General features: G+C 36.6%; 4 protein-coding genes across 8 annotated transcripts; 3 read left to right on the top strand and 1 right to left on the bottom strand.

The window, feature by feature from the left end:
- Window positions 1-1,553: 1,553 nt before the first annotated feature.
- Window positions 1,554-10,770, top strand: LOC140768632 (serine/threonine-protein phosphatase 5). 4 transcript variants are annotated; one of them, XM_073108977.1, is made up of 14 exons: window positions 1,554-1,738; window positions 1,870-2,126; window positions 2,631-2,796; window positions 3,459-3,628; window positions 3,710-3,781; window positions 4,193-4,343; window positions 6,366-6,474; window positions 6,584-6,701; window positions 7,188-7,335; window positions 7,535-7,783; window positions 8,347-8,472; window positions 8,589-8,689; window positions 9,620-9,694; window positions 10,232-10,770. In XM_073108977.1, the coding sequence occupies exons 3-14, from the start codon at window positions 2,715-2,717 to the stop codon at window positions 10,289-10,291; spliced, it is 1,461 nt and encodes a 486-aa protein (XP_072965078.1). In that variant the 5' UTR covers window positions 1,554-1,738; window positions 1,870-2,126; window positions 2,631-2,714; the 3' UTR covers window positions 10,292-10,770. The 4 variants fall into 4 exon arrangements, with proteins under 4 accessions (XP_072965078.1, XP_072965079.1, XP_072965077.1 ...); XM_073108978.1 differs by lacking the exon at window positions 1,870-2,126 and having other exon boundaries at window positions 2,702-2,796; XM_073108976.1 differs by lacking the exon at window positions 1,870-2,126 and having other exon boundaries at window positions 2,699-2,796.
- A 2,247-nt stretch (window positions 10,771-13,017) lies between these two features.
- LOC140768991 (protein FLOWERING LOCUS T 1-like) lies at window positions 13,018-13,964 on the top strand. Its single transcript, XM_073109489.1, has 4 exons — window positions 13,018-13,257; window positions 13,345-13,406; window positions 13,496-13,536; window positions 13,695-13,964. The coding sequence occupies exons 1-4, from the start codon at window positions 13,066-13,068 to the stop codon at window positions 13,922-13,924; spliced, it is 525 nt and encodes a 174-aa protein (XP_072965590.1). The 5' UTR covers window positions 13,018-13,065; the 3' UTR covers window positions 13,925-13,964.
- A 1,039-nt stretch (window positions 13,965-15,003) lies between these two features.
- Window positions 15,004-19,593, top strand: LOC140769186 (citrate synthase, glyoxysomal-like). 2 transcript variants are annotated; one of them, XM_073109803.1, is made up of 14 exons: window positions 15,004-15,142; window positions 15,236-15,496; window positions 15,688-15,868; window positions 15,953-16,038; window positions 16,156-16,260; window positions 16,434-16,496; window positions 16,710-16,819; window positions 17,010-17,129; window positions 17,257-17,332; window positions 17,642-17,715; window positions 17,812-17,932; window positions 18,670-18,767; window positions 18,846-18,969; window positions 19,160-19,593. In XM_073109803.1, the coding sequence occupies exons 2-14, from the start codon at window positions 15,245-15,247 to the stop codon at window positions 19,289-19,291; spliced, it is 1,542 nt and encodes a 513-aa protein (XP_072965904.1). In that variant the 5' UTR covers window positions 15,004-15,142; window positions 15,236-15,244; the 3' UTR covers window positions 19,292-19,593. The 2 variants fall into 2 exon arrangements, with proteins under 2 accessions (XP_072965904.1, XP_072965902.1); XM_073109801.1 differs by having other exon boundaries at window positions 15,047-15,151.
- A 572-nt stretch (window positions 19,594-20,165) lies between these two features.
- LOC140768487 (aquaporin NIP1-1-like) lies at window positions 20,166-22,120 on the bottom strand. The gene is made up of 5 exons (XM_073108771.1): window positions 21,632-22,120; window positions 21,059-21,280; window positions 20,731-20,928; window positions 20,588-20,649; window positions 20,166-20,508 (listed from the first exon to the last, which is right to left on the bottom strand). Exons 1-5 carry the CDS (start codon window positions 21,773-21,775, stop codon window positions 20,289-20,291), a joined length of 846 nt encoding a protein of 281 aa, XP_072964872.1. The 5' UTR covers window positions 21,776-22,120; the 3' UTR covers window positions 20,166-20,288.
- Window positions 22,121-22,900: the final 780 nt, after the last annotated feature.

Genomic DNA, 22,900 nt, shown 5'->3' with positions numbered 1-22,900 from the left:
TAACTAAGGGCAAAACTATAGTTATTCAAGTTATTTACTCCAGAATTTTGTTTGAGCGTGCAGGGCCATGCAGCTTTTGATTGGTGATAGTTATTTAATTTGTACCTTTTTATCCCTGTATTAATATGGTCTGCCTAGCTATATATTTTGGTTCTAAAGTATATATGGCTAAGATCGAAAGTGAGATGTACCTGAAGCATATTCGCGTATCTTAACTATCCATGCTTAATCTAGAGATTAAAATGTTAAATATTGCAGATATGTTTGCTGACCTTACAAATATTATATTAAGGTGAAAGAACTTCTATTAGTCTATTTATCTTGGGAGAATCTTATATTGTCCTAGATGCCTGTCCATCGGCCTGATAGCAATCTGTATTTCAGTAAGTGATTTTTTTTTTTCTTGCTGATAGTGATTAATTGAACACTAGAAACAAATAATTGACAGACAAAAGGATGATATCACTTGTATGTCACTTCATCTTTTTTTCTCCCTTTCGCTCATCACAGTGCAAATTTGCTACCTCTCTTAGTTGTCCATCACATTAATCCCATAAAAAGTCTTTCTCCTGGACCAATTAGTGGACCTCAGTACCACATCATACAGCTACTTTGCTTGGCATCTTTTTCAACAACTTAATTAGTACTTTCAAGATTAAGAAACAAGCCAAGAGACAACAGAAAGCTTCAGCCATTAGCATCTTTGGACTAACAATTAAACTTCATATCTGAATTATTTATTGTAAATAGTAGGCAAGAGACAATCCTTTAATTAGCTCATAGTCTCTTTTTTGTCGCTGGAGCTTGACTGACTGTGTTGACATAAAGTTGTAGCCTAATTTAAACTTCAAACTGCAAGGCTACAGTGGCATCACTGGCAGAAGTAAGACCGTATGAGAAGCTGACAGCAAGTCGTACCATTTCATGGTGGTGCACTGGCGATAGCTCTCATGGTTGCAGCTTGGGAAGTAGGGACTTTGAGAGACATCAGGCATGTGACCCTACTTGCACAATTGAGGATTTAACCTGGCACCATCGGCTCAGGAGCTAAAGGGGAAGCTGATACTTATTATAGCCCCACCACAACTTTTGTTCCACAAAATTCCCTCAAAATGCAGTCACTGTGAACTGGAAATCACATACCATGTAATGACGAATTAAACATTTAAACTTATTTTAGATGCAGATGATAAAGATTATGGTAAACATATCTCTGCTCATCTACACCATCTATTCTTAATTATTTTCTTTGACAAATATTTAATTTAGTATAGATTTTCTTTTTTCTTTTTTTAAGAAATTGACGTGGCAGGGGCAATGCTGCAATTGACGCAAAAACTGATGGTATTTGGGCTGGAAATGACCTTGGCCCAGAAAGCTACAGAGGTCCAACCCATACGCGGCCCAAAAGACTCAACCCGACTCTAGGCGCTAATTTTGGCGCATTCTTTGAGCCGTGCAGCGAATTCCTGCCGTTGGATTGGCATCAGTCGCCTTTACAATTGAAGCGACTTAGAGCCCACTCACGTGGTCCGTGGATCGATCTTTCTCGTCCTTAAGGGATCTACTGCCGTTCTAATTTTCTCATCTCATCCTTCCATCTTCCTCGGCCCCCCAAACCCTAAACCCCTTTAATTCGATCTCTCACCTCCATTCCAGCCGAAGCGACCTCTCTCTCTATCTCCTTGATTGCTTTCCGTGGATATTTGCGGACGAATGTATTCGTTGTGACCCACAGGTTAAACTTTGTTTCTAAATCTATTGCGTTCTCTTTCTCTCTCTATTTTATTGGATCGATTTTTTCCTTAGGGTTCCGTGGGGAATATAGATAAATAGACATAAATGTCGTCGTTACTTGATAAAATGCAGAGAGGATATTGGATATGAAGGAAGGTGGTTTCCAGTAAAGCACACAACTAATGCTTAGGGTTCCGTGGGGAATTCGTTTAGTTAACTATTGAAGCATATTTTGGTATATGTCATCATTAAAGCACACAACTAATGCTTCCAATCTTGTTGTGTGCTTCGGTTCTTGTGATTTCTTCCCTATACATTACGTCAACTTTGAGTGGATAAATGAAGACATCGGAAATCATTGCGAGAATGAGTATCAACTTCTAGCCGAAGTAATCCACCCCCCCCGATGTATTCTGTCCAGTACTATCATTGCAAGAAGTTACTACCAATGTGGCATATCTTTGTTTCGCTAATTGTTCCTTGATCTAGATCATATGATAGCTATCAGTATAATACAACCATATTCTTAACTTCTGTGAGGAATCTGTTCTCGACCTGGAATTTGGGATATTTGAACTATTTTGAATTTATATATATCTTGTATGCTACTAATTTGGCAGGTTGCTCGCCAGCCATAGTCTGCCACATTTACTTTGAAATAGAAATTAAGGATATTCTAAAAGATTAGCAAAAGATCTTACTTTATAACTAATTAACTACCGCCAGTGGCGAATGATTATTCACCTATCAGCAATTTCTTGTGTGTTTTACAGTATGGGTTTCATCTAGAATAGAATATTTTTTCCTTTCCTGTAACTGTATTAATGTATTGAAAAGTGGTTTCCATTGTTGGAGTATTTTAGAATTTCTCTTAGTTACTATTTTGTCTGCAGACAATTAGTAGGAGGATTTTTTTGGTGAGGCTATGAAATTTGTTATATAACATTTGGGTTCCTATCAGAAGCCTGTATCACAAAATGGCCACTTTGGTTGAAACTGCAAATTCACATCTGGAACGAGCTGAGGAGCTTAAAACTTTGGCTAATGAAGCTTTTAAAGGTATGCTTCTTTTATTCCATGTTTTACTTTTAATTTCCTTGTGGGGGTTTTTTGTTCTCTTTCGCACAACTCTGGTTTCTGATTTCTTTTTTCTATGTTAGCTCTTCTTTGATATGCTCTTCTAGAAATTTTTTACTCACATGATTTCTGTACATATATAATGCTGAGAATCATTCAGCAACAAATTGCAGGACATGCTAATATCACCCAGTAACATCCTTCATGACTGCTGATATGAGTCCAGGGAGAAGTCAAAATAAAAGGAAGGGTTTAGCAAGGAAGCTGAAATGAGATCAGGGCTTTGGAATTTAATTTCATTTCTGAGTTTATGTAGTAGAGAACTAGAGATTAAATAAGTATAGAATAATTCAGGGAAGGGAGCTCAAGTTTTTAAGGGGAATATATCTATCAGTTTAGTTTTCGTCGTGGATTTTTAAATACAGAGATTGAAGTATATAATGAAACAAGAGTCAATATGTTGTTGCTTTTTATGTATACTTGAATCTATTATAGAGAAGCTTAACTGTTGGTATTCACTGTCATTGGTGCTCTGTGGCACATCATTGTGTGACATCTTATGGGTGCTTCATTCTAGGAAAACATTTGCTACGTTTTTTGACAATACTATCTTCTCCATATCTCCTTTCTATCTTTTTGTTCAGCGAACAAGTTCTCTCAAGCCATAGAGCTTTATAGTCAAGCTATTGAGCTTAATGAATCAAATGCGGTTTATTGGGCAAATCGTGCATTTGCGCATACGAAACTTGAAGAATATGGTAGTGCTGTACAGGACGCAACGACTGCTATTGAGATCGATCCAAAATACTCTAAGGTGAGAATTGAGAACATATGTTGTTCCTCATTTGCATAATTATGTGAGACTAAGCATGTGCCTTGAAATTTCTTGTTGTAGGGTTACTACAGGCGTGGTGCGGCATATCTTGCCATGGGAAAGTTCAAGGAGGCTTTGAAGGATTTTCAACAGGCATGTCTAATTACCTTAACCCAGTTGATTATGGCAAACTAGCCTTCTCGAATCAAAACATTCAATTATATACATGAGCATGCAAGTCCATTTTTAGATATTTAGCTATATGTCTTGGTTATCATATTGTCCTTAAACCAAGAATTAATCATTTGAAGTAGCTCCATAGATGGGAAATGGCATGAAATATTGATGAGTATCTTTGCACATCTTTTAGCCATGAAAGCATAGTTTAGGGGAGCTTTCATAATCTTGAAGAAGTTTCATATGAATGACTTTTGTTATTGGGGAAAATCACATCTTAGGCACAAGATAACATTAAGTTAAAATTTGTCATTTACTAATATTTAAAATGTAAAAGTGGTGAACAATTGTCTCATATTGCATTTTCAACATATACGAATTTATTAGGTGAAAAGGATTTGCCCAAAAGATCCAGATGCTACTAGAAAATTGAAGGAATGTGAGAAAGCTGTTCAAAAACTTCGATTTGAAGAAGCAATATCTGTAAATGACTCTGAAAGACGGTCTGTTGCAGAATCTATAGACTTTCGTTGCATAGGTATGTCCTACCATTTATTTGGTATCCCGGTGTTTTTTCTGCTCTAGCTTATATTCCTTTTTGCTGCGCAATATATATACACGTACAAACATGTTTTTGTACACATAGAGACCATCAGTGTTTCTTAAAGAACTCATTATCCCATTGATATTTCATGCCAAGGTTTACTTTAGATGACTATTGGTACACATTTTTGTTTACTTTGGAGAATAGATGCTTTATTTAAAAGGCCTTGTTTGCTTTGAGATTAGGGGAAAATCTTGAATAACTGTTCTAGATTCTTAATCCTAAAGTTATTTCTAATATTTACTTGAAATCTAGAATAGTGGTCTAATGATTACCTTTGATAAGACATAAAGTTGAGATAAAGTATGAATGGGAAGTGAAAATTAACTGAAATGCCTTTGATTTGATATATAAATTTAAATTAAAGTATTCTCATTTATAATAGGCATGCAATGTATACTTGTAAGCAAGGTTCTTAGTATTTATTTTGGAATTGGGATCGGATTCTTGAAAAAACGATATGTATCGACCGTATCTGCCATCTGTTTTAGACAATTCGGAGCGGGGATTGATCAGCCAATCCGTTTCGGCAATATGGATCGGAATCGACCGATACTTGAATCCATGTTTGTAAATATGTAATGAAATAGATGAATGGTAGAAGAGATGAGATATATGAAAACTTAGGTAGGAAAAATGAGCAGAAACTTTTGGTTTGTGAAATGAGATAGGTAGATGGTAGGAGATGGGAGAGAAATTTTTTTAGATAACTTTAGTCAAAACAAGGACAAAATTATAATTGGGCTTATGTATATATTAATTTGAATTATATTTTTAATCTAGAGTAGAGATAATATGATGGCTCTTCTAATCTAGAATAGTGTTTCCTAATCTAGAATAAGGAAAAAGATAATGAAGCAAACGGGGGCGTAGGAAATAATAATGTGATAAGATAGCTGTTATAGTATATCAACAAACTTATTACCCATTTGATTCTAGGTTATCTTTATCCCTTTTCAAGATTAAGCAACACACTTTAGATTTGTGGCAAAGCATTAATTTATCCCTATTTTATATTAGAGATACTATTCAAATATTTTCATACATAAACCCAATTACAATTTTATCTTTGATTTGACTAAAGTTATTTCAGAAAAAAAAAATCTTCTCTCCTACCACTTATCTATTTCATTCCACAAACTAAAAGTCCACTCATTTTTCTCACAAATCTCCTCTTTCTTGCTATCACCTATCTAATTTCTTACTCAAATCAAGTATACAAATGCATACTTATGAGTGTGCCTTTCTTCATCTTGTTTCTCCATGTTTGTCCATTCGGAACGGGACAAGCAGCCTATATTAGGCTGACTTTGAACACTTTAGACGGGCAGTCCCATCCTGCCTCTCACTTTGTGGAAGGGGGAATTGATCTAACTGAGGGGACAAGTTCACCTCAACCTGTGTTTTGGTCGAGGCCTATTCCCATCATTCCCTCAAATTCAAATAATTCAAATTTCAATGTCATATTTGAGTTAATTTTCACTTATTTGTTCTTTTATCTTAATTTGTCATATCAAAAATAATTATCATACCACTATTCTAGTTTATAACTAGACATCAAATTACCCCTCTAGATTAGAGGTACAATTCTAAGAGTAAGAAATTAGAATATCTACTCTAGATTTTCCTTTAATCGAAAACCAGACGGATTAAATAACATATACAGTTGAAAATACTAAGCCATACTTGTGAAATCTGAAAATGCATTACTAAAACAATCAGTACTCCAAAAAGAACCACCTTGCTTTGGCAGCTGTTGGAATCTCGATGAAGTGAGAATTACACTAGGCAAGCTCTACAATTTCAGTTGCAGTGTGACTCTCATTTTATTTTGAAGAATCATTGTTAGTCAATTGTCTGAAGTTCAAAGATGTTTTTCAATCCGACAAATATTGCTTTCGGTTGCCCTATGTCATTTACAAGTGGAATTGACTAGAATGTTGTCTTTGCTAACAGAAGTGGAGCCACAATATGCTGGAGCAAGAATAGATGGTGAAACAGTAACTTTGGACTTTGTGAAAAAATTGATGGATGATTTTAAGAACCAGAAGTGCCTACACAAAAGGTACTTGTTATTATTGTTGCAATCTTAATTAAGTCACTTTTCCCCTTTAGCTATATCACTTATCCTGTTCTTGGGTGCGAGTTTCTTATATTGCATCTTCATTCTTTAGGTATGCATTTCAGATTGCCTTGCAAACCAGAGAAATGTTGCAAGCAATGCCTTCACTTGTTGATATCACTGTTCCAGATGGTCATCATTTCACAGTTTGTGGTGATGTACATGGCCAGGTAGTAATGATAATGCTAAATTTAGTTTTTAAGTAATTTAATTGAAATTAATCCCATTAAGTCTATTGGAACCTGCTGGTTGCACCATTTTCTGGTGTGCATTTTTTCTCAGTGATTCTTACGTATTTTCTGTTCTTAATGTCTGTTAGTTTCTCTTGAATTTATCTGCAATAAAGAGAAAAGGAGACAACTCAAATCTAATATGCCAGATAAAAATACTAAGTGGTGCCTCTCTCGCAGAAATTGCTATTCACTAAATACAGTGGACTTATTCTTCTTTCTTCTGTATCTATCTTGACTAATTGTTGAATAAATAGTTATCTCTGATATTTGTGACATTATTGCACGTGTAGTGTTGTATAGCATCTGCTTTTAATATGCTGACCTGGCTCAACAGTATGTGATTCAAGAGCTACGTGTGTTTCCTCATGTGTGAAAATGTAATGTGCATTATTTAACAAATGTTTATTGTTTACATGATTGCAGTATTATGATCTGTTAAATATATTTGAGCTCAATGGACTTCCCTCAGAAGAGAATCCATACCTCTTCAATGGGGACTTCGTGGATAGAGGATCCTTTTCTCTTGAAGTCATTCTTACACTCTTTGCATTCAAGTGCATGTCTCCAACAGGTAATCCTTGTCAGTTGCATTTGTACTTCCTTCTTGATTTATGCTAATACCATATGTAAGTCTGTCTCCAAGTCCACTAGCATGCATTTTGCTTAACACAATAGCTTGGGACTTGCATCAGCCAAGCGGAAGATAATTATTGGTGTATTTACGGTCACTCATTATTATCACTCTGTGATCTGTTTTTTAATATTTTCAGCTATGTATCTTTCAAGAGGAAATCATGAAAGTAAGAGCATGAACAAGATATATGGTTTTGAGGGAGAAGTCAGGTCAAAGTTGAGTGAGACATTTGTTGAGCTCTTTGCTGAAGTATTTTGTTGTTTGCCTTTGGCTCATGTTATCAACAACAAGATCTTCGTAGTCCATGGAGGTCTTTTTAGTGTTGATGGTGTCAAGCTATCTGACATTCGTTCCATTGACCGTTTTCATGAGCCCCCTGAGGAAGGTACTATCTGATAATACATTCTATTTTTTTATTCACTATTTCATTGATCGAAACAAAACTGATAACTAAGAAGAGGAATTACTCCTGCTTGGCTGAAATTACCCTTTGTCTACTTGTTAGTCACCTTTTCAGGAATTAGTATGAATATTTTCTTTGTGCTCGAATCTTCCATCATAATATTATGGACTGCCAATGCACTGTAATAACTCTAAAGGTTTAATCTGACACCATGCTATTTTTTTAATAATATCATCTATTTTGCTGAATTGTCAGAATGCATTTTATCTACTTATTCTTTTAATTAGTTCTTCTTAAGTGGCTAAATATTCAAATAATAATCATGTGAACCTGGTTGATAGTTGCTGATTAGACAGAAGACAAGTGCCTTTCTTCCAGTTGAGTTTGGTTTGTGAGTATAAAGAAAAGGTCATGCTTACACCCGAGAAAAGAGAAAGATGCAAAGTTCTATAATCTTGTGGAAACATTGAAATCAGTTTAACAGTATTGTTTCTTCCTTTTCTGTTCATCATCTAGCTAAGTATCTTGATCCCTTTCCTTATTAGGTTTAATGTGCGAGTTGCTTTGGAGTGACCCTCAGCCCCAACTTGGAAGAGGCCCTAGTAAGCGTGGTGTAGGTCTTTCCTTTGGTGCAGATGTGACAAAGAGATTTTTGCAAGAAAATAATCTGGGTAAGAAATATCACGTATACTAGGTTTATGTGCTACATGAAGCTTATTTTTGGTTTTGGTAGCAAAGAATTTTTATGTGTGAAAAGCTGTGTTTAATTCCTTAATGCCATTGACAGAGCTTGTTGTTCGGTCGCATGAAGTAAAGGATGAAGGTTATGAGATTGAACATGATGGAAAGCTTATTACTGTCTTTTCGGCTCCCAACTATTGTGATCAGGTACAAGACAAACATTATGAAATGCTTTCATTAGTTTGTAGGTCCTTTTTTTTGTACCGATGAACAAACAGTATTTTTTTTCCTTCCAAATGAGCCATTGCATAAGTAATAGGCCAAATTGCCAAGTCGCATCTTAATGAGTTTGGTGGATTCAGGTTTATCATTCAGTGTTTGATTGTAGTATATATTGGCACATAGTTTTTTGGTCTAAGAAAATTCTTTTCTAATGGTATAAGATTATGAAGTTTGGTATACATAATTCTCGTGTTTCTGATTTAGGTTTGTTATTAATCACATCTTTTTTAAACCTTAAGCAAGTGGTCCACCTGGATTGATCTGGTTTTGGAATGATTGTATCTCCATTCAAATTTTCAAGTTTTTTATTATCATATTTTAATAAATGATCCTTTCTATGTGGGGCTTAAGCTTGGGCACCCTCTACTTCTAGAGCTTGTTTGACCTTGATGATGCTAGATTGAGGCTGAATTTAAGCAAGCAATTTGCTTTTGATGTATGATACGAGTAGCTTAAGCTAAAGAATTATTTTGCACCTGCTGCCAGACATGCCTAGGAATGCTGAAGCACCATGGAAGTGTTTTGTATCATACAATTATAATGTACTATGCTATATCATCATGGTATAAACACCTGGGGACTATCTGATAATGTTTAGTGGTATGACGCGTAAGGAATAAGTAATGTGAAATTGAGTTTTGACATACATTAAGCAGATACACAAACGAGAAATGAACTTGTCCTGCTTTGGCATATATTCAGCGGGTATACTAGAGTTGTGCCTTGCTTGCGGTACTTTGGGTTGTTACTGGTTTTTATCAATTGGTTGTTTTGGAGATTCTTTTGCCAATTATCATCTCTATTGTATTTAATGTACCTTGATATACTGAAATTAATTTTGCAACTTTGATGCAGATGGGCAATAAGGGTGCATTCATCCGTTTCACAGCTCCAGAGCTCAAACCAGATATTGTTTCTTTTTCAGCAGTGGTGGGCTTTAAATTTATTTCAAAGATTTATTTCTTATTTAGTTGATTTACACAATACATCTTAGAAGTGCCGAAGTTCTTGATGTCCTTCCAACTTTGATGAAGTGGGTAAAATTTTCAAATTCTCTCACAAGCACATTTTCATCCACACGGACATTGACTCCTAATTATCAATTCATAACAAGGAGCCTCTTGGGCAAAAGTGTGCAAGACTTAGGCATGTCTAAGTAATTTACTAATGTTACCTGTTTCCAAGGATGTGGCATGTAAAAATCTGTTTGGCCATGTATTGGCAATCTAATTCCTTGCAGGGCCATTTATTGGCAATCTAAGTCCCTCCAGGGCCATTTATGGCTAGCAGGTTGCTGTCTTACCTTTTAAAATGTTCCATGGCATGGTTCCAAATTTCTGTTATTTATATTATTCTCTCAGTGCAACCACTTAACCGCTTTGTACTATTATTCAGAACTGGGACCTGTTTAATTGCTATCTTCACACTTTACAAGTGTGCTGATTCCATTTCTGTCAAATCTTGCAGTCGCACCCTAATGTGAAGCCGATGGCATATGCGAACAACTTCTTAAGGCTTTTCTCCTGACTTGGTGTTACTGTATTATTGTCCTGGCGAGCATCAAGGATGATGAAGTATTTAAGGGCAAACAGACTGCTGTTGCACTGGGCAAAGGCTAATCTTTCCTTCACAGGCAGTCGCTATGCAATTTCGGACTGTGCTACTATTGATTAAAAAGAGTGGCTTATTGGTATCTATTTTTTTGTTGTCTCTGCAATAACATTATTCTTTCCTCAGGAATGTCAAGTAGGCTCATTCATTACGATGTCAGTCTATACAATTTATCTTTGCCTACTGCACATTTGCTGTTGCCACTGTTGTACGTCAAATGGCAAGTCAGATCTGGCCTTAGGCTCGGGAATTATGTACTGGTGAATTGTGATATATTATAGTGTAGTATGCTGTCTCTGAATTCTTGAGGTATTCTCCTGGTCAGAAGATATTATCAGGCTTCTATTAAGCGTTTCCACGAAATCATTTGTATTTGTAGTATCGAAATTATCACATATCATTTGATGTGCCTCTTTTATTGCTATTTACCGGCTTTATTTTTCTGGGGGCTGTTAACAGGATCTTTAGTGGAGTTGATAGTATGAAATATTGATTGCATACTTTAACAATATAATTGTCGAACAGGTGGCTAGTGGTCGAGTATGTGTTCTCTGGAGCATTAATTGGATGAAAAAGTAACTTTTATTTACTCTTGGATATTATTAAAGTAGTGTAAACTCGGATATTTTTCGAACTAGATTGGAGTAGTATGCTCAATCTAGAGTAAGATTTCCAGGAACAATCTTTGTTACTTAGTAGGTAGGACCGTGGGAGGGTCTACAATGCAGCTTTCACCAACTTGGTCTAATCGTTTATAAGATATTTATCGACGCTGCTTATGGCTCCTTTTCACTCAATTAGAGGTGGCTATCTCAGGCTAAGTTTAAAATTTATTTTAAGTTCACTTTTTATTTAGGCTCGGCTTAGCTTGGCTTAATTGATCCGAGCTTGAGTCTAAATTAAGTTTATTTTTAAGTTAGAACTCAACTCAATTGAGCTCGAGCCGAACTGAAACCTAATATTAGATTATCTTCAAGCTTAGCTCGACGAACTAAGCCTATTTCTAAAGTTGAGCCTCTCGAAATTCACTGAGGAAAGCCCAAGTTTCAGTTGAGCCAACTTCTAGCCGAGCAAGTCCTAGTTGCTAATTTATTTTTGGCAACCCTGCTCTCTAAAATATCTATCTTACTAGGGCTAATCACTTACTATAAATGGCTGCTGTTATATGCTTTATCAAGTACGATAGTAGGCATATTTGGTTGGACAACGACTTGATGTCTACTCAGTTATTTTGACCAAACTAGTCCTCTTCGAAATCTATTTATTCAAATAGAACACACTTCAAATTTCATACCAAAAATAATTTATTTTACAGTAAGTTTAGCATTTTTACTTGAGTTCAGCTTCTTATATTTTATATAAAATTATAAAATACTGATCTTATAGGTGTCTTTATTAAGAAAAACGCTTTATTAAAGAGAAAAATGAGTATATATTCTTTTTATTTAAAACACTAAATAATTAAATGCTTTTTTATTTATTAAAGTTGCTAGAGACCTAAACCCAATAAAAGAAGGCCTTCGGATAGGCTTGACCTTTGGAGGAAAGATACCTTACTCAAAATAGAATAGAAGTACTGAATTCAGACGTCCCACTATCAAAAGAACGAATCACTGTGACGCGCATCTTGGTGGTCGTGACTCGTGGCCTTTGGTGGTTTTGATTCTCCCAAATCAAGAAATAGGTTTCTGAATTGCACATATTTCCTATATATATATATACATATACATATAAAAGGTATCCTCCAGATAATTTAAATTGAACGTCATAATTTTATAACTTACATTTTTTTAAATATAATATGACATTAGGAATATAAAAGATAAATTAATAATAATGTTAATCAAAACTTAATCAGACCTCAAATAACAAAAATGTAGATAAAAATATTAAAAGATAATAATTTGAGCATTATAACTTTTATCTTTAATTTTCCACTTTGGTCACAAAATGTCATTGTAAATATATTAAAAAAAAATTATGAGTTGGCATTGCGTTGTTGTTCCTTGCAACGAAGTAAACACAGAATTGTAAAGGAATGACATTAGCTTTTTCAAAATTTAATTTTAAAAGTTATCTATTTCATTTGCAGAGAAAATGCTAAATTGTTTGACATGATATATTTAAAAAAAAAATATTAAGTTTGGGTGTAAATTATCTTAGTAAATAATAAGATATGGGAGACGGCTGGTTTGGTCCAAACCTCAGGCATCTTCTGTTGCTCAATTGCTTTTGTTTCGGTGCTGCTTTTTTGCTTACATAGTACGGTGTCCCTCTCACAGGATATATCGTATCTGCATTGTATGCTGATGTGGCAGATATTATTGGACATTACAGACAGAAATCAGAATTCTTACATTGCTGTACTATCACTCACCGCTCTTTTCAGTTAATGGGTATAAAGATTGATTCAAGTTGACGGAAAGAAAAGCAAACAGACGATCCCCGAAAATAACTTGCCTTTCTTCGCCCAATGATTCCAAATTTCCAACCTCGTGCACTCGTGAAAAGTTATTGGTTTGAGAAAATTCCCAGGTATTACTCACTTTTCTTTTCCTTGTCCGTCTCTCTGGTTGCTGTTATATAAGAAAATGCGCACCACCCTGCTTCATCCACCACCACTACCACGAATAATACTTAGTTTTGCTCTATTCTCCTCCTCTTCCTGCTTTCGTCCAATTTATCCCATCATGTCCAGTGACCCTTTGGTTTTGGGTCAGGTCGTAGGAGACGTGCTGGACCCGTTTGCCCGATCTGTGCCACTTAGAATCTTGTACAAGAGCAAGCCAGTTATTAACGGGTCGGAGTTTAGACCATCTGCTGTTGCTAGCAAACCTAGGGTCGACGTCGGAGGAGAAGATCTCCGTATATCTTACACTCTCGTAAGTTTATTTATAACACCTTTCTGGTTCTCTTGCTGTTGACTTGTTTTATGTTATTTTTCCTTCTGTGTCTTCTTTTTTTGCTAGGTTATGGTGGATCCAGATGCACCGAACCCAAGTAATCCGACGTTGCGAGAGTACTTGCACTGGTGAGATTGCGATTGCCAATATGTAGACGTCTGTTTCTTGTTGTCTATATGTTGATCATCATGAGCATAACTTTATATGGCTGTCATAGGTTGGTGACGGACATCCCAGCAACTACGGATGCAAACTTTGGTGAGTAGTGTTCTTGATGCCAAATATAATAAGCAAATGCAAGACGCTGTATCTGTTAAGCGAGCTGAAGTTATATATAACCTAAACCTAGTAACAAATAAATAGGCATGCAGATCCAAAAGCAAGCCTCATTAGTGGTTATTCGTTAATTTTCGTAGGCCAGGAGATAGTATGCTACGAAGGCCCACAGCCGAGGGCAGGGATCCATCGGATGGTGTTCGTGTTGTTCCACCAGCTGGGGAGAGACACCGTGTTTGCGCCGTCCGTCCGACACAACTTCAGCACCAGAAACTTTGCAAGGCAAAACAACCTAGGGTTGCCGGTCGCTGCCTCCTTCTTCAATTGCCAGAGGGAGTCTGGCTCCGGTGGTAGAAGGATCAGAAATTAATGAACACTCACTGATGTGTACTATGAATTATAACGCATAAATAAATCTGCATATATATATATATATATATATATATATATATATATATATATATATATATAGATGAAGTGATAGAGAGAGATGTATATGGACGAGTCTATGAATGTACTTGTCCCTATCTAATGCAAAATAGCATGCTCTATGGGTTATTAATGAGTATGTCTTGTGGTGAACGCACGCTAGCTATATATATATATATATATACATTTATTTAATTGGAGATGCAAATATAAATCATGACAACGTGAAACTTGGATATATAACGCAGTAGTGACGGCACATTTTAGATTCTCATTATTTGAAGATTTAAATAGTTAAATTAAACGGAGGAAGAGCACAAGAAGAGTAGAACGTGTGATTAATCCTCTTCGGTGAGGAAAGGTGGCATGCACAACGTGTCATTCTGGACAACGTAACATGTAACACAAGAAATCGAGGAATTAATTTTGGAGAGAAGAACCGAACCGAGGGCTAGTTGCTGTGACGACTCGACCTAGCCCGTTCGAGAACTTGTGCACGTGGTGCCCCACCATCGGCGTCTTGCCATCCCATGTGTCCGTATTCTTTCAGTTTCCCTATGCTTCATAATAATTCCATTTAATTGTAATTGTATTCTTAGAGAAGGCAAAATCATTAAAAAAAAAAAAAAAAAAAGAAAAGAAGAAGAAGATATTTAACATTATTTTATAACGGGTATAAATATATTTTAATCTTTAATTTGATTAAATTATAACAGTTAATTTTTCGTCCAAAATCAATTATATTCATGTCTTTTTATTTAAACAAAAATAAGTTTTCTCTTACTAAACTTTTGTGTTATATAGCTGAGTCACTCCAAATATATATTTATTTAATCAAAGCAAAATTATTTAAACTATTTTTAAGTTTGTATTTAAAATATCGTCAAAATGTAAAGAGGCGTAGTATAATTTAACACGAGATAGATTCCAGAATTGTTATCCCACTTGATGGACTTGTCGTCATAGGATAAACGTGATATCTAATTCTCTATCCAACCCATAACGGGCCCACCTCTGGGTTTCACGCACACAGTCACACTCTCCTAGAAAAATGAGACTGCAAAACGGGACCCCCATAAGGAGAGGTGGATAAATTATAGAATTCGAGAATACTCCTCCTGTTACGCTATCGATCTCGTCCTTCTTCTACAGCAACCAGGCACGTCAAGTAACCGACTCCATCCTTCTTGCTCTTCCTCTCTCGAGGTTTGTATTAGGATTTTCTTTTATCTAGGCTTTTGATCTCTCGCAGTAGGAGGAGATGGAACAAGGTTTCGATTCCTCGACTCTAGCCCGCGGGCGGCTCGCTGTCATCGCTGCGCATATGGCCGCCGCCGCCTCCAACGGCGGCGTCTCGCCTCTTCTCGAGAGATCCCCCGTCGCGGCTTACGATATCTCTCGCCCGCCGGCGAATCTCGGCGGCTTGCTTTCCGTGATCGACGGGAGAACCGGGAAGAAGTACGAACTCAAGATTTCGGAGGAAGGAACCGTGAGAGCTACTGATTTCAAGAAGGTAAAGATCCATCCTTTTCCGCCCTTTTTCACGAATTTTTTTCCCTTATTTACCCCGATCTTACTTAGATTTAAATATTTGGATTTGTTATTAAGTAAATATATAATGATTAATATGCATTCGTTAAATAATCAAGTAAAGTTCGAATTTTGTGCGATTAACATGGAGAAGTATATATATATATTGTACAGATTACCACTGGTAACTACGACAAGGGGCTCAAACTATATGATCCGGGCTATCTTAACACTGCTCCAGTCCGTTCATCCATATGCTATATTGATGGAGATGAAGGGATTCTTCGCTACAGAGGATACCCAATTGAGGAGCTAGCTGAAAGAAGCTCATTTCTGGAAGTGGCCTATCTCTTAAGTGAGTCTTCTTACTTGCAAGTTGGTGAATTGGGTTAATTTGGTGTTCTTCTTGATGGTGATTTTTAACATGTCTTGCACATAGTGTATGGGAATTTGCCTTCTCAGAGCCAGTTGGCAGATTGGGAGTTTGCAGTTTCGCAGCACTCTGCAGTTCCTCAGGGAGTTTTGGTCTGTAGTCAATTTCTTGTTCATAACTTTAAATTACTTCATTTAATGCGCAACTTGGAGTTATGTTTTCAGTTCAATTCTGATAATAATCATTCCACTGTTGTTTTGTCTTGGCAGGATATCATCCAGGCAATGCCTCATGATGCACACCCAATGGGTGTTCTTGTCAGTGCTATGAGTGCACTTTCTGTCTTCCATCCTGATGCAAATCCTGCTCTTAGAGTAAGATACAATTTGAAGAATTTAATAAATATGCAATGAATTGGAGTTTGCTCTTTCCTATGTGTTGTAGCAAAAGGTTTTCTTGTAGTTTAGTAATGCAATGGATCATGCAAATGCATAATTAAGCTTTTATGGCTAGAAATACTTTGACAAGCATCATTACACTCATGCAGGGCCAAGATCTTTATCACTCGAAGCAAGTTAGAGACAAGCAAATTGCACGGATACTTGGAAAGGTATGTTTGGAATCCTTGTTAATATGGTGAATGTAAATGTGTCTCTGATGTTCAAAAAGTTCTTGGTTTTCTACCTTTTTAATTGATAACAAATTAACATAGCATTATTCCAGGATTCAGCAATGTTACCTCTGAAATCCCCTGTCATAATTTCTGTCTGGATAAGTTACAAAATTTCCTATCCTCCTACAATTGATGTATTTCAATCTTTAGGCACCTACAATTGCTGCTGCAGCCTACTTGAGGTTAGCGGGAAGGCCTCCTGTTCTTCCTTCAAGTAACCTTTCTTATTCGGAGAACTTCTTGTATATGTTGGACTCATTGTAAGTTCTCATAAATGCACATCTTCTGCTTATGTCTATAATTTGGTTTTCTGTACTTATTTCTTTCTGAAGCATAGGGCAGTTGAAATTTGAGTGACAATTTTGTCGGAAATGTAGTGAATGATCAAATTTTCTTTAATTTGAGAACTATTGTTCATATATTCATGGATGAGTTTTGTTACTGTTGCAGGGGTAACAGGACATATAAACCTAACCCTCGACTAGCACGGGTTATTGATATTCTCTTCATTCTTCATGCCGAACATGAAATGAACTGCTCTACAGCTGCCGCTAGACATATTGCTTCAAGGTATGTAGCTCATACTACATCCATCATAGAGGAAGATGGATAATTCGTCGCTCATATGCTGTTCTTCATCTAGTTGGGAACTAAAGGAATGGGGTTTTCTTATTTTTATTATTGATTGAATTTACAGTGGTGTTGATGTATTCACTGCTCTTGCTGGAGCAGTTGGAGCTTTGTATGGTCCACTTCATGGAGGGGCAAATGAGGTATAGCATGATCCTTTATTTTGTAGTTTTTTTTTTCATGCTCGCGACATCAAATTTGTTGGTTGGCTTAAATAGAACTGCAAAAAACTGTGATGGGTTTCACTATTTTATGGTGAAAGTGATGAGCAAAGTCAAAAAGATATTTTCTGTTAATAGTCAGCTAGATGTAGCCAATTCTTTTGGTCATTAATTTACTTTAATTCAGACTATCTCTAGTGCCTTACTGGTGTGTTTTGTGCTCTAGAACTTCTATGCAAAGAAAGTATGCCAACTATCTTAGTGGAGGAACTAAATATTATTTATTCTTAGGCTGTACTTAAAATGCTCAATGAGATTGGAAAAGTCGAGAATATTCCAGACTTCATCGAAGGTGTCAAGAACAGGTGATCTGTGCTTTTTTTTTAATTTGTGCTAGAAGTGTTTAATTGTATGCTGCTTAGCTTATATCTTTACACGCACTTTGTGTGTGAACTTGTTAGGAAGCGAAAGATGTCAGGATTCGGTCATCGTGTGTACAAGAACTATGATCCTCGTGCTAAAGTCATTCGCAAGTTGGCAGAGGAAGTCTTCTCAATTGTTGGACGTGATCCTCTCATTGAGGTTGTCTTCTTTTTCCCCTTCAACACAAGGAGAAGGGATTCACTATCTTAACATTTATTAAGAATTGCATTGTTCAACTAATTGTAGGAGTAGGAATAACCAGCAAAATTATGTTTTGTTATGTGATTACACATAAGCATCTTTTGCTAAAAGATGTGCTTCTTTCTTTTCATTACATGGGATATTTTAAATTTTTAATGATATAATTGCAGTTGTTGCCTAGATTTATCAGTATATACTAGATACAGTGTGAGCAATTGCAACATGAGACAGATGTTCTGCTAGCGAGGACAATAATATAGGTTTCACATTATGAAGCCAAAAATTGATTAATTTTATGCAAGATTGAAGCCGGATTTCTCTAGTTTTCTAATACATAACCAATTGGCAGTAGACAACTAGACATTCATCGGATGTAGGTCTCAGAGATGAAGTCATTTAAGTTTGAAAAGTTAAATATTGTGCTATTTGTAAGTTGCTAATCTTTGTCTAATTTCAGCATTATATGCTTCTTTCGTAAGGTGGATTTTTTTCTTTTGAATAAACAGTATCATTGTACTCAAAAGTCTAGAAAAGCTTTCTCCTTATCTTGTCTTCTGTCGACATCTCTTCATGGATATGCTTGTGTATGAGTGTGTGCAACCATGCAAGATAGAAGGTGCAATATGATGGTTGCTTAATCAAATTTTGGTACTCTTGTTCCAATTTAAGATTATTTTATATTTGAATATTCTCAGGTAGCTGTTGCATTGGAAAAGGCTGCATTATCAGATGAATACTTTGTTAAGCGGAAGCTTTATCCTAATGTGGATTTCTACTCAGGCCTAATTTATAGGTAAGTTGATGACAATCATGTGATAGGTTGTATCATATCATTGCTTTGGAAGTTAACAATTTTCAACTGTAAAATCAGAGCAATAGGATTCCCAACGGAGTTCTTTCCTGTTTTATTTGCCATCCCTCGTATGGCTGGCTATTTAGCGCACTGGCGAGAATCGCTTGATGATCCTGATACAAAGATCATGAGGCCACAACAGGTCAGTATGAAGTGCTTGTAAAGATTTACTTCCAACTTAATTATTTTTACTAGAAATTGTATGCCCTTGCTAACATTATATGGTAGAAAATGGTTCCTGAAACTGATACAAAAAAGATGGTATATCAAGCGTTAGATACTCAGTAGTGATTAAGATTTAAGAATTCTAATAGTTTCTTTTGATCTTTTAGGTCTACACTGGTGTATGGCTTCGACACTATATGCCTCTCCAAGAACGACTGGTATTACCTGAATCTGACAGGCTTGGGCAGGTAGCAGTTTCAAATGCAACGAGGCGCCGGCTGGCAGGGTCTTCTGCGTAGGTTTGTTCTGGCTGATGACTGTCAAATAATAAACTAAATGAGCGTTGCCATTTCTAGCATAATTGTAGAGTGGCTGAACAATAAGCAATTTAGCTGGATCCAAGCTATTGTTCTTGGTTGACATGAACAGTCAATAATGTGGATTAGCTGATTGGCAAATAATATAGTCGTCAATCAACCTGCTAAGTTATTTTCAGTTCAGATTGCTTCTCTCATTTGTATGGAAAATTGTTTCTTCTTTCTTATAAGGGGAGATTCATGTCTTACTTGACTTGCATATATGCAACTCTTATATTTTGTTCTGTGCCGAATGAATATTCGGTTTCTATAGAACTTTAATCAGCTACGGTTTTACTAGGGATGAGGATTTTCTTTTTGATCATCTACAGTTATTGGCCTTCGATTCTAAGCGAAGCGCTTTGTAACCGTAGAAGTTAGCTTATAAAATTTTATTTTCTTTATTTTTTTTAAAAGAAAGAGTTTTGTACCAGTGACACTAGGTTGATGCCACAAATTTGTGATTTTTTAGTAAGAAATTTTCCTATGTATCTTACAAACAAATGATGTTCAGTTAGCTTGACCAGGATATGTGAATCAAGACGCTGGTGTAATTCGCTCTTATGTTGTATATGAAAATCTTATTACTGGAACATGTACTCATTTCAATAGTTGGTGAAGCTTACGACTTGATTTAAATCTCTCTATTATCACTGTCATACCGCCTTACTCCTCTCTGTTAGAGTTATAACTGTTAAAGAGTTATAGTCATGGCCTGATAGAGAAAAGGGCAATTTGGTTCCGCATGTCTGTCGTTTTCTAAAAAAAATGCTCTGCTGCTGTAACATTAACGCCATTCTTCAGTTTGCAAAATTCATATATACCAAATTGCATCATGCTACGATCCAAAACCTCCCTTTCCATTCATTATGCTTCCCTAGACGGGAAAGGAATTAAATTAGGGTACACACTAATAATGGTTAGCCTTAGCCCACTCTATCTATTTGGAGTTGCCAATCCGCAAGCTTTTGAGAAATGAACTACTCTTTGTAATCTCCCTCAGGGGCTTGTCGGTAAAGCGGATGACGTTGTACGCGCTAGCTCCGACCACCGTCCCACATATCGGCCCAACTATGTATACCCATATACTCTCGTACCGGTTCGCCACGATCGCCGGCCCGAGGGTTCTCGCTGGATTCATCGATGCCCCTGATATAGGCCTGTCAACATATAGTATATAAGAGGTGGCAGGTTTTGTAAAGTAAGTCTTAAAGATTGGATAGGTGTAGGTGTGAATACCCAGCAAACAGAACGTTGAGCAGTACTGTGGATCCCACAGCAAGACCAGCGAGTTCTCCAATCTGAACAAGAGGAAAAGATCGATCAGCTATAAGAATTGAGGATGATCACTTGGCTAAATCAAATCATGAATCGTGACTTACTGCTCTGTTATCAGTGGCCACACCAGAGACCACAAACATGAGGTAGAAGGAGATGATGAACTCGAGAACCAAAGATTGCACGTCGGACCCCGACGGAATTGTCCCATGAAAGAGCTCGCGCTTCGCTCCGAACAGTAACCGCAGCGTTCCGCTTGCAAGCGTTGAGCCCAATAGTTGGGCTCCAATGTAAGGCGGCACCTGCACCAGTTCAACGTAATTAATTCATTATCAACGAGATCACTAAACTCTCTCTCTCTCTCTCTCTCTCTCTCTATATATATATATATATATATAAATCCTAAAAAGCTGAAGGTTTTGGATGATAGACCTGCTTCCATGGAAACCTTCCAGTAACGGCAAACGCAATGGAGACGGCGGGATTGAAGTGTGCACCGGAGATGTGACCAACGGAGTAGATCATGACCATCACGACGAGGCCCCACACGATGCATATGCCGGGGAATGTGACCGTTCCCTTGCTCAGATTCACCGTCACCGACGCACAGCCAGCAAAGATGACGAAGTAGGTCCCAATTACTTCAGCAATGAGCTAAACAACAATAATAATACTAATTAAAAATAATAGATAGATTAAGTGATCATTTGTGGACCAACTACCAAACGTAGAGTACTATAATATGGAAAGATTAAATTTGTCTACAAACGCACCAATCATATGGTTGGATTATAATTTAATTACTAGGATAAAGAGATGATCTTTCTAGAGCAATCATTGTTTTCTATAGCAATAATCTTTTCTCTTCAAAAAGGAGAAATATGAGATCATCCAGCTAAAAAGCTAAAACAATCCATACATAATCACATCAAAGCAATCAATTAATCTCATATCAATCCTTCTAACAAATATTGGAGAAAAGAGGGGATATTAAGTTTATCTAACCTTTTGCATGAATGGAAGAGATATGCCCAGGCCATAACTTTTTCTGGTAGAGTTGTCATATCCAACCTCCTCTACTCCTCTTCCCTCCTCGATAGCTCTCTCATCCACTCCATAAGAACTGGAACTCTCTCCTTTCCCATCCATGTCACCCCTTTCTTTTCTCAACCCCGAGAGAGAGAAAGAGGGCCCTAAGAGGATAGCCAAAAAGAGAAACTACCAGAATGAAGAGAAAACCTCAATACTATGTTCCTATTTATCAACACCCATGGCCCAGAATTATAGTAGGAGGAGGAGAAGACCCAAGAGAGCTCTCAATTGACCAATCCAAGTCTGTGTTGTTATCTCGATGGATCCAAAGGATGGGATATATGCATACGTAGATATGGATAAAAGGAGGGATTTCTACGGGGATTCGTTGAAACGCTTGAAGGTCTAAATTTGGCGTTTGGGGAGAGAGAGAGCGGAGGAGGTGAGGAAGAGAGCATTGAAAGCTGCTCCAACTACCCAACAAATAGTAGGAATATATATTAAAATAAAAGCTAGATAATCCAAGTTCGTGTATATATCCAATCTCAACATTTTCCACAGTTGGTACGTAATATAAATTAAGAGTAGTTTCCTCTTTCGTTGGATGAAATTAATTAATTAATTATTTTTTTTTTGGCGTCTAGAATCCATCGAAATAATTGTTCCGCATGAAATTACGAACAAACAGTTGGCAGACGAATCGGATGGATAAGATATCCACGAATCTATCCCGAGATCACGGGAAGCTCGTTAAGACATATCCTAATTAGAAGATGCCATTTTCCAAGAGAAGACGTAGAGTACCAGACGGATCTTAAATAATTGAGTTTGAGTTGCCCTGACTTAATTCTTTTAATCAATTAAGAAAACATGGCGTATACTTTTATTATGTTTACTGGACCGTGAAATAATTTAAGAGTTCCTTTTTCTTAGTACATCTACTGCAACGACTTGATCCGATAAACAATTCTTTGTTGACATTATCATATGACGTGCTGATGATTTCATCATACGTATTGGTGAGCAGATGGCAGAAATGTAATCCAAGCCTTCACACTTCAATTTTTGTTCAGCAAATTAATGCAAAGCAACGTTCTTCTCTGTCTCTTTGAATTCTTAGACACAGTCTTTAGAATTAGAAATAGTCGACACTACAAATTAACGGGGAGTTGGTGTTGAAAATTATCATCTCCACTATTCACGCTTGATGTCTCCTTCGTGCGAATCTTTGATTCATTTCTC

The sequence above is a fragment of the Typha angustifolia genome, chromosome 10 (assembly GCF_048772165.1).
Source record: "Typha angustifolia cultivar Huaian chromosome 10, ASM4877216v1, whole genome shotgun sequence".
In the NCBI taxonomy this organism is placed as follows: Eukaryota; Viridiplantae; Streptophyta; class Magnoliopsida; order Poales; family Typhaceae; genus Typha; species Typha angustifolia.
The sequence above is the reverse complement of the archived record's forward strand: the minus strand, read 5'-3'. Positions and strand labels throughout refer to the sequence as shown.

Excerpts from the sequence above, each read along its gene's own strand:
- LOC140768632 (XM_073108978.1), top strand. The coding sequence starts at position 2,715 with ATGGCCACTTTGGTTGAAACTGCAAATTCACATCTGGAACGAGCTGAG. Across the intron at positions 3,782-4,192 it reads CTTTGAAGGATTTTCAACAG|GTGAAAAGGATTTGCCCAAA; the intron begins GCATGTCTAATT and ends CGAATTTATTAG. Across the intron at positions 7,784-8,346 it reads TCATGAGCCCCCTGAGGAAG|GTTTAATGTGCGAGTTGCTT; the intron begins GTACTATCTGAT and ends TTTCCTTATTAG.
- LOC140768991 (XM_073109489.1), top strand. The coding sequence starts at position 13,066 with ATGTCCAGTGACCCTTTGGTTTTGGGTCAGGTCGTAGGAGACGTGCTG. Across the intron at positions 13,258-13,344 it reads TCCGTATATCTTACACTCTC|GTTATGGTGGATCCAGATGC; the intron begins GTAAGTTTATTT and ends TTTTTTTGCTAG. Across the intron at positions 13,537-13,694 it reads AACTACGGATGCAAACTTTG|GCCAGGAGATAGTATGCTAC; the intron begins GTGAGTAGTGTT and ends TAATTTTCGTAG.
- LOC140769186 (XM_073109803.1), top strand. The coding sequence starts at position 15,245 with ATGGAACAAGGTTTCGATTCCTCGACTCTAGCCCGCGGGCGGCTCGCT. Across the intron at positions 17,716-17,811 it reads ATCGAAGGTGTCAAGAACAG|GAAGCGAAAGATGTCAGGAT; the intron begins GTGATCTGTGCT and ends TGAACTTGTTAG. Across the intron at positions 18,970-19,159 it reads AGATCATGAGGCCACAACAG|GTCTACACTGGTGTATGGCT; the intron begins GTCAGTATGAAG and ends TTGATCTTTTAG.
- LOC140768487 (XM_073108771.1), bottom strand. The coding sequence starts at position 21,775 with ATGGATGGGAAAGGAGAGAGTTCCAGTTCTTATGGAGTGGATGAGAGA. Across the intron at positions 21,281-21,631 it reads CTCTTCCATTCATGCAAAAG|CTCATTGCTGAAGTAATTGG; the intron begins GTTAGATAAACT and ends ATTGTTGTTTAG. Across the intron at positions 20,650-20,730 it reads TGGCCACTGATAACAGAGCA|ATTGGAGAACTCGCTGGTCT; the intron begins GTAAGTCACGAT and ends CCTCTTGTTCAG.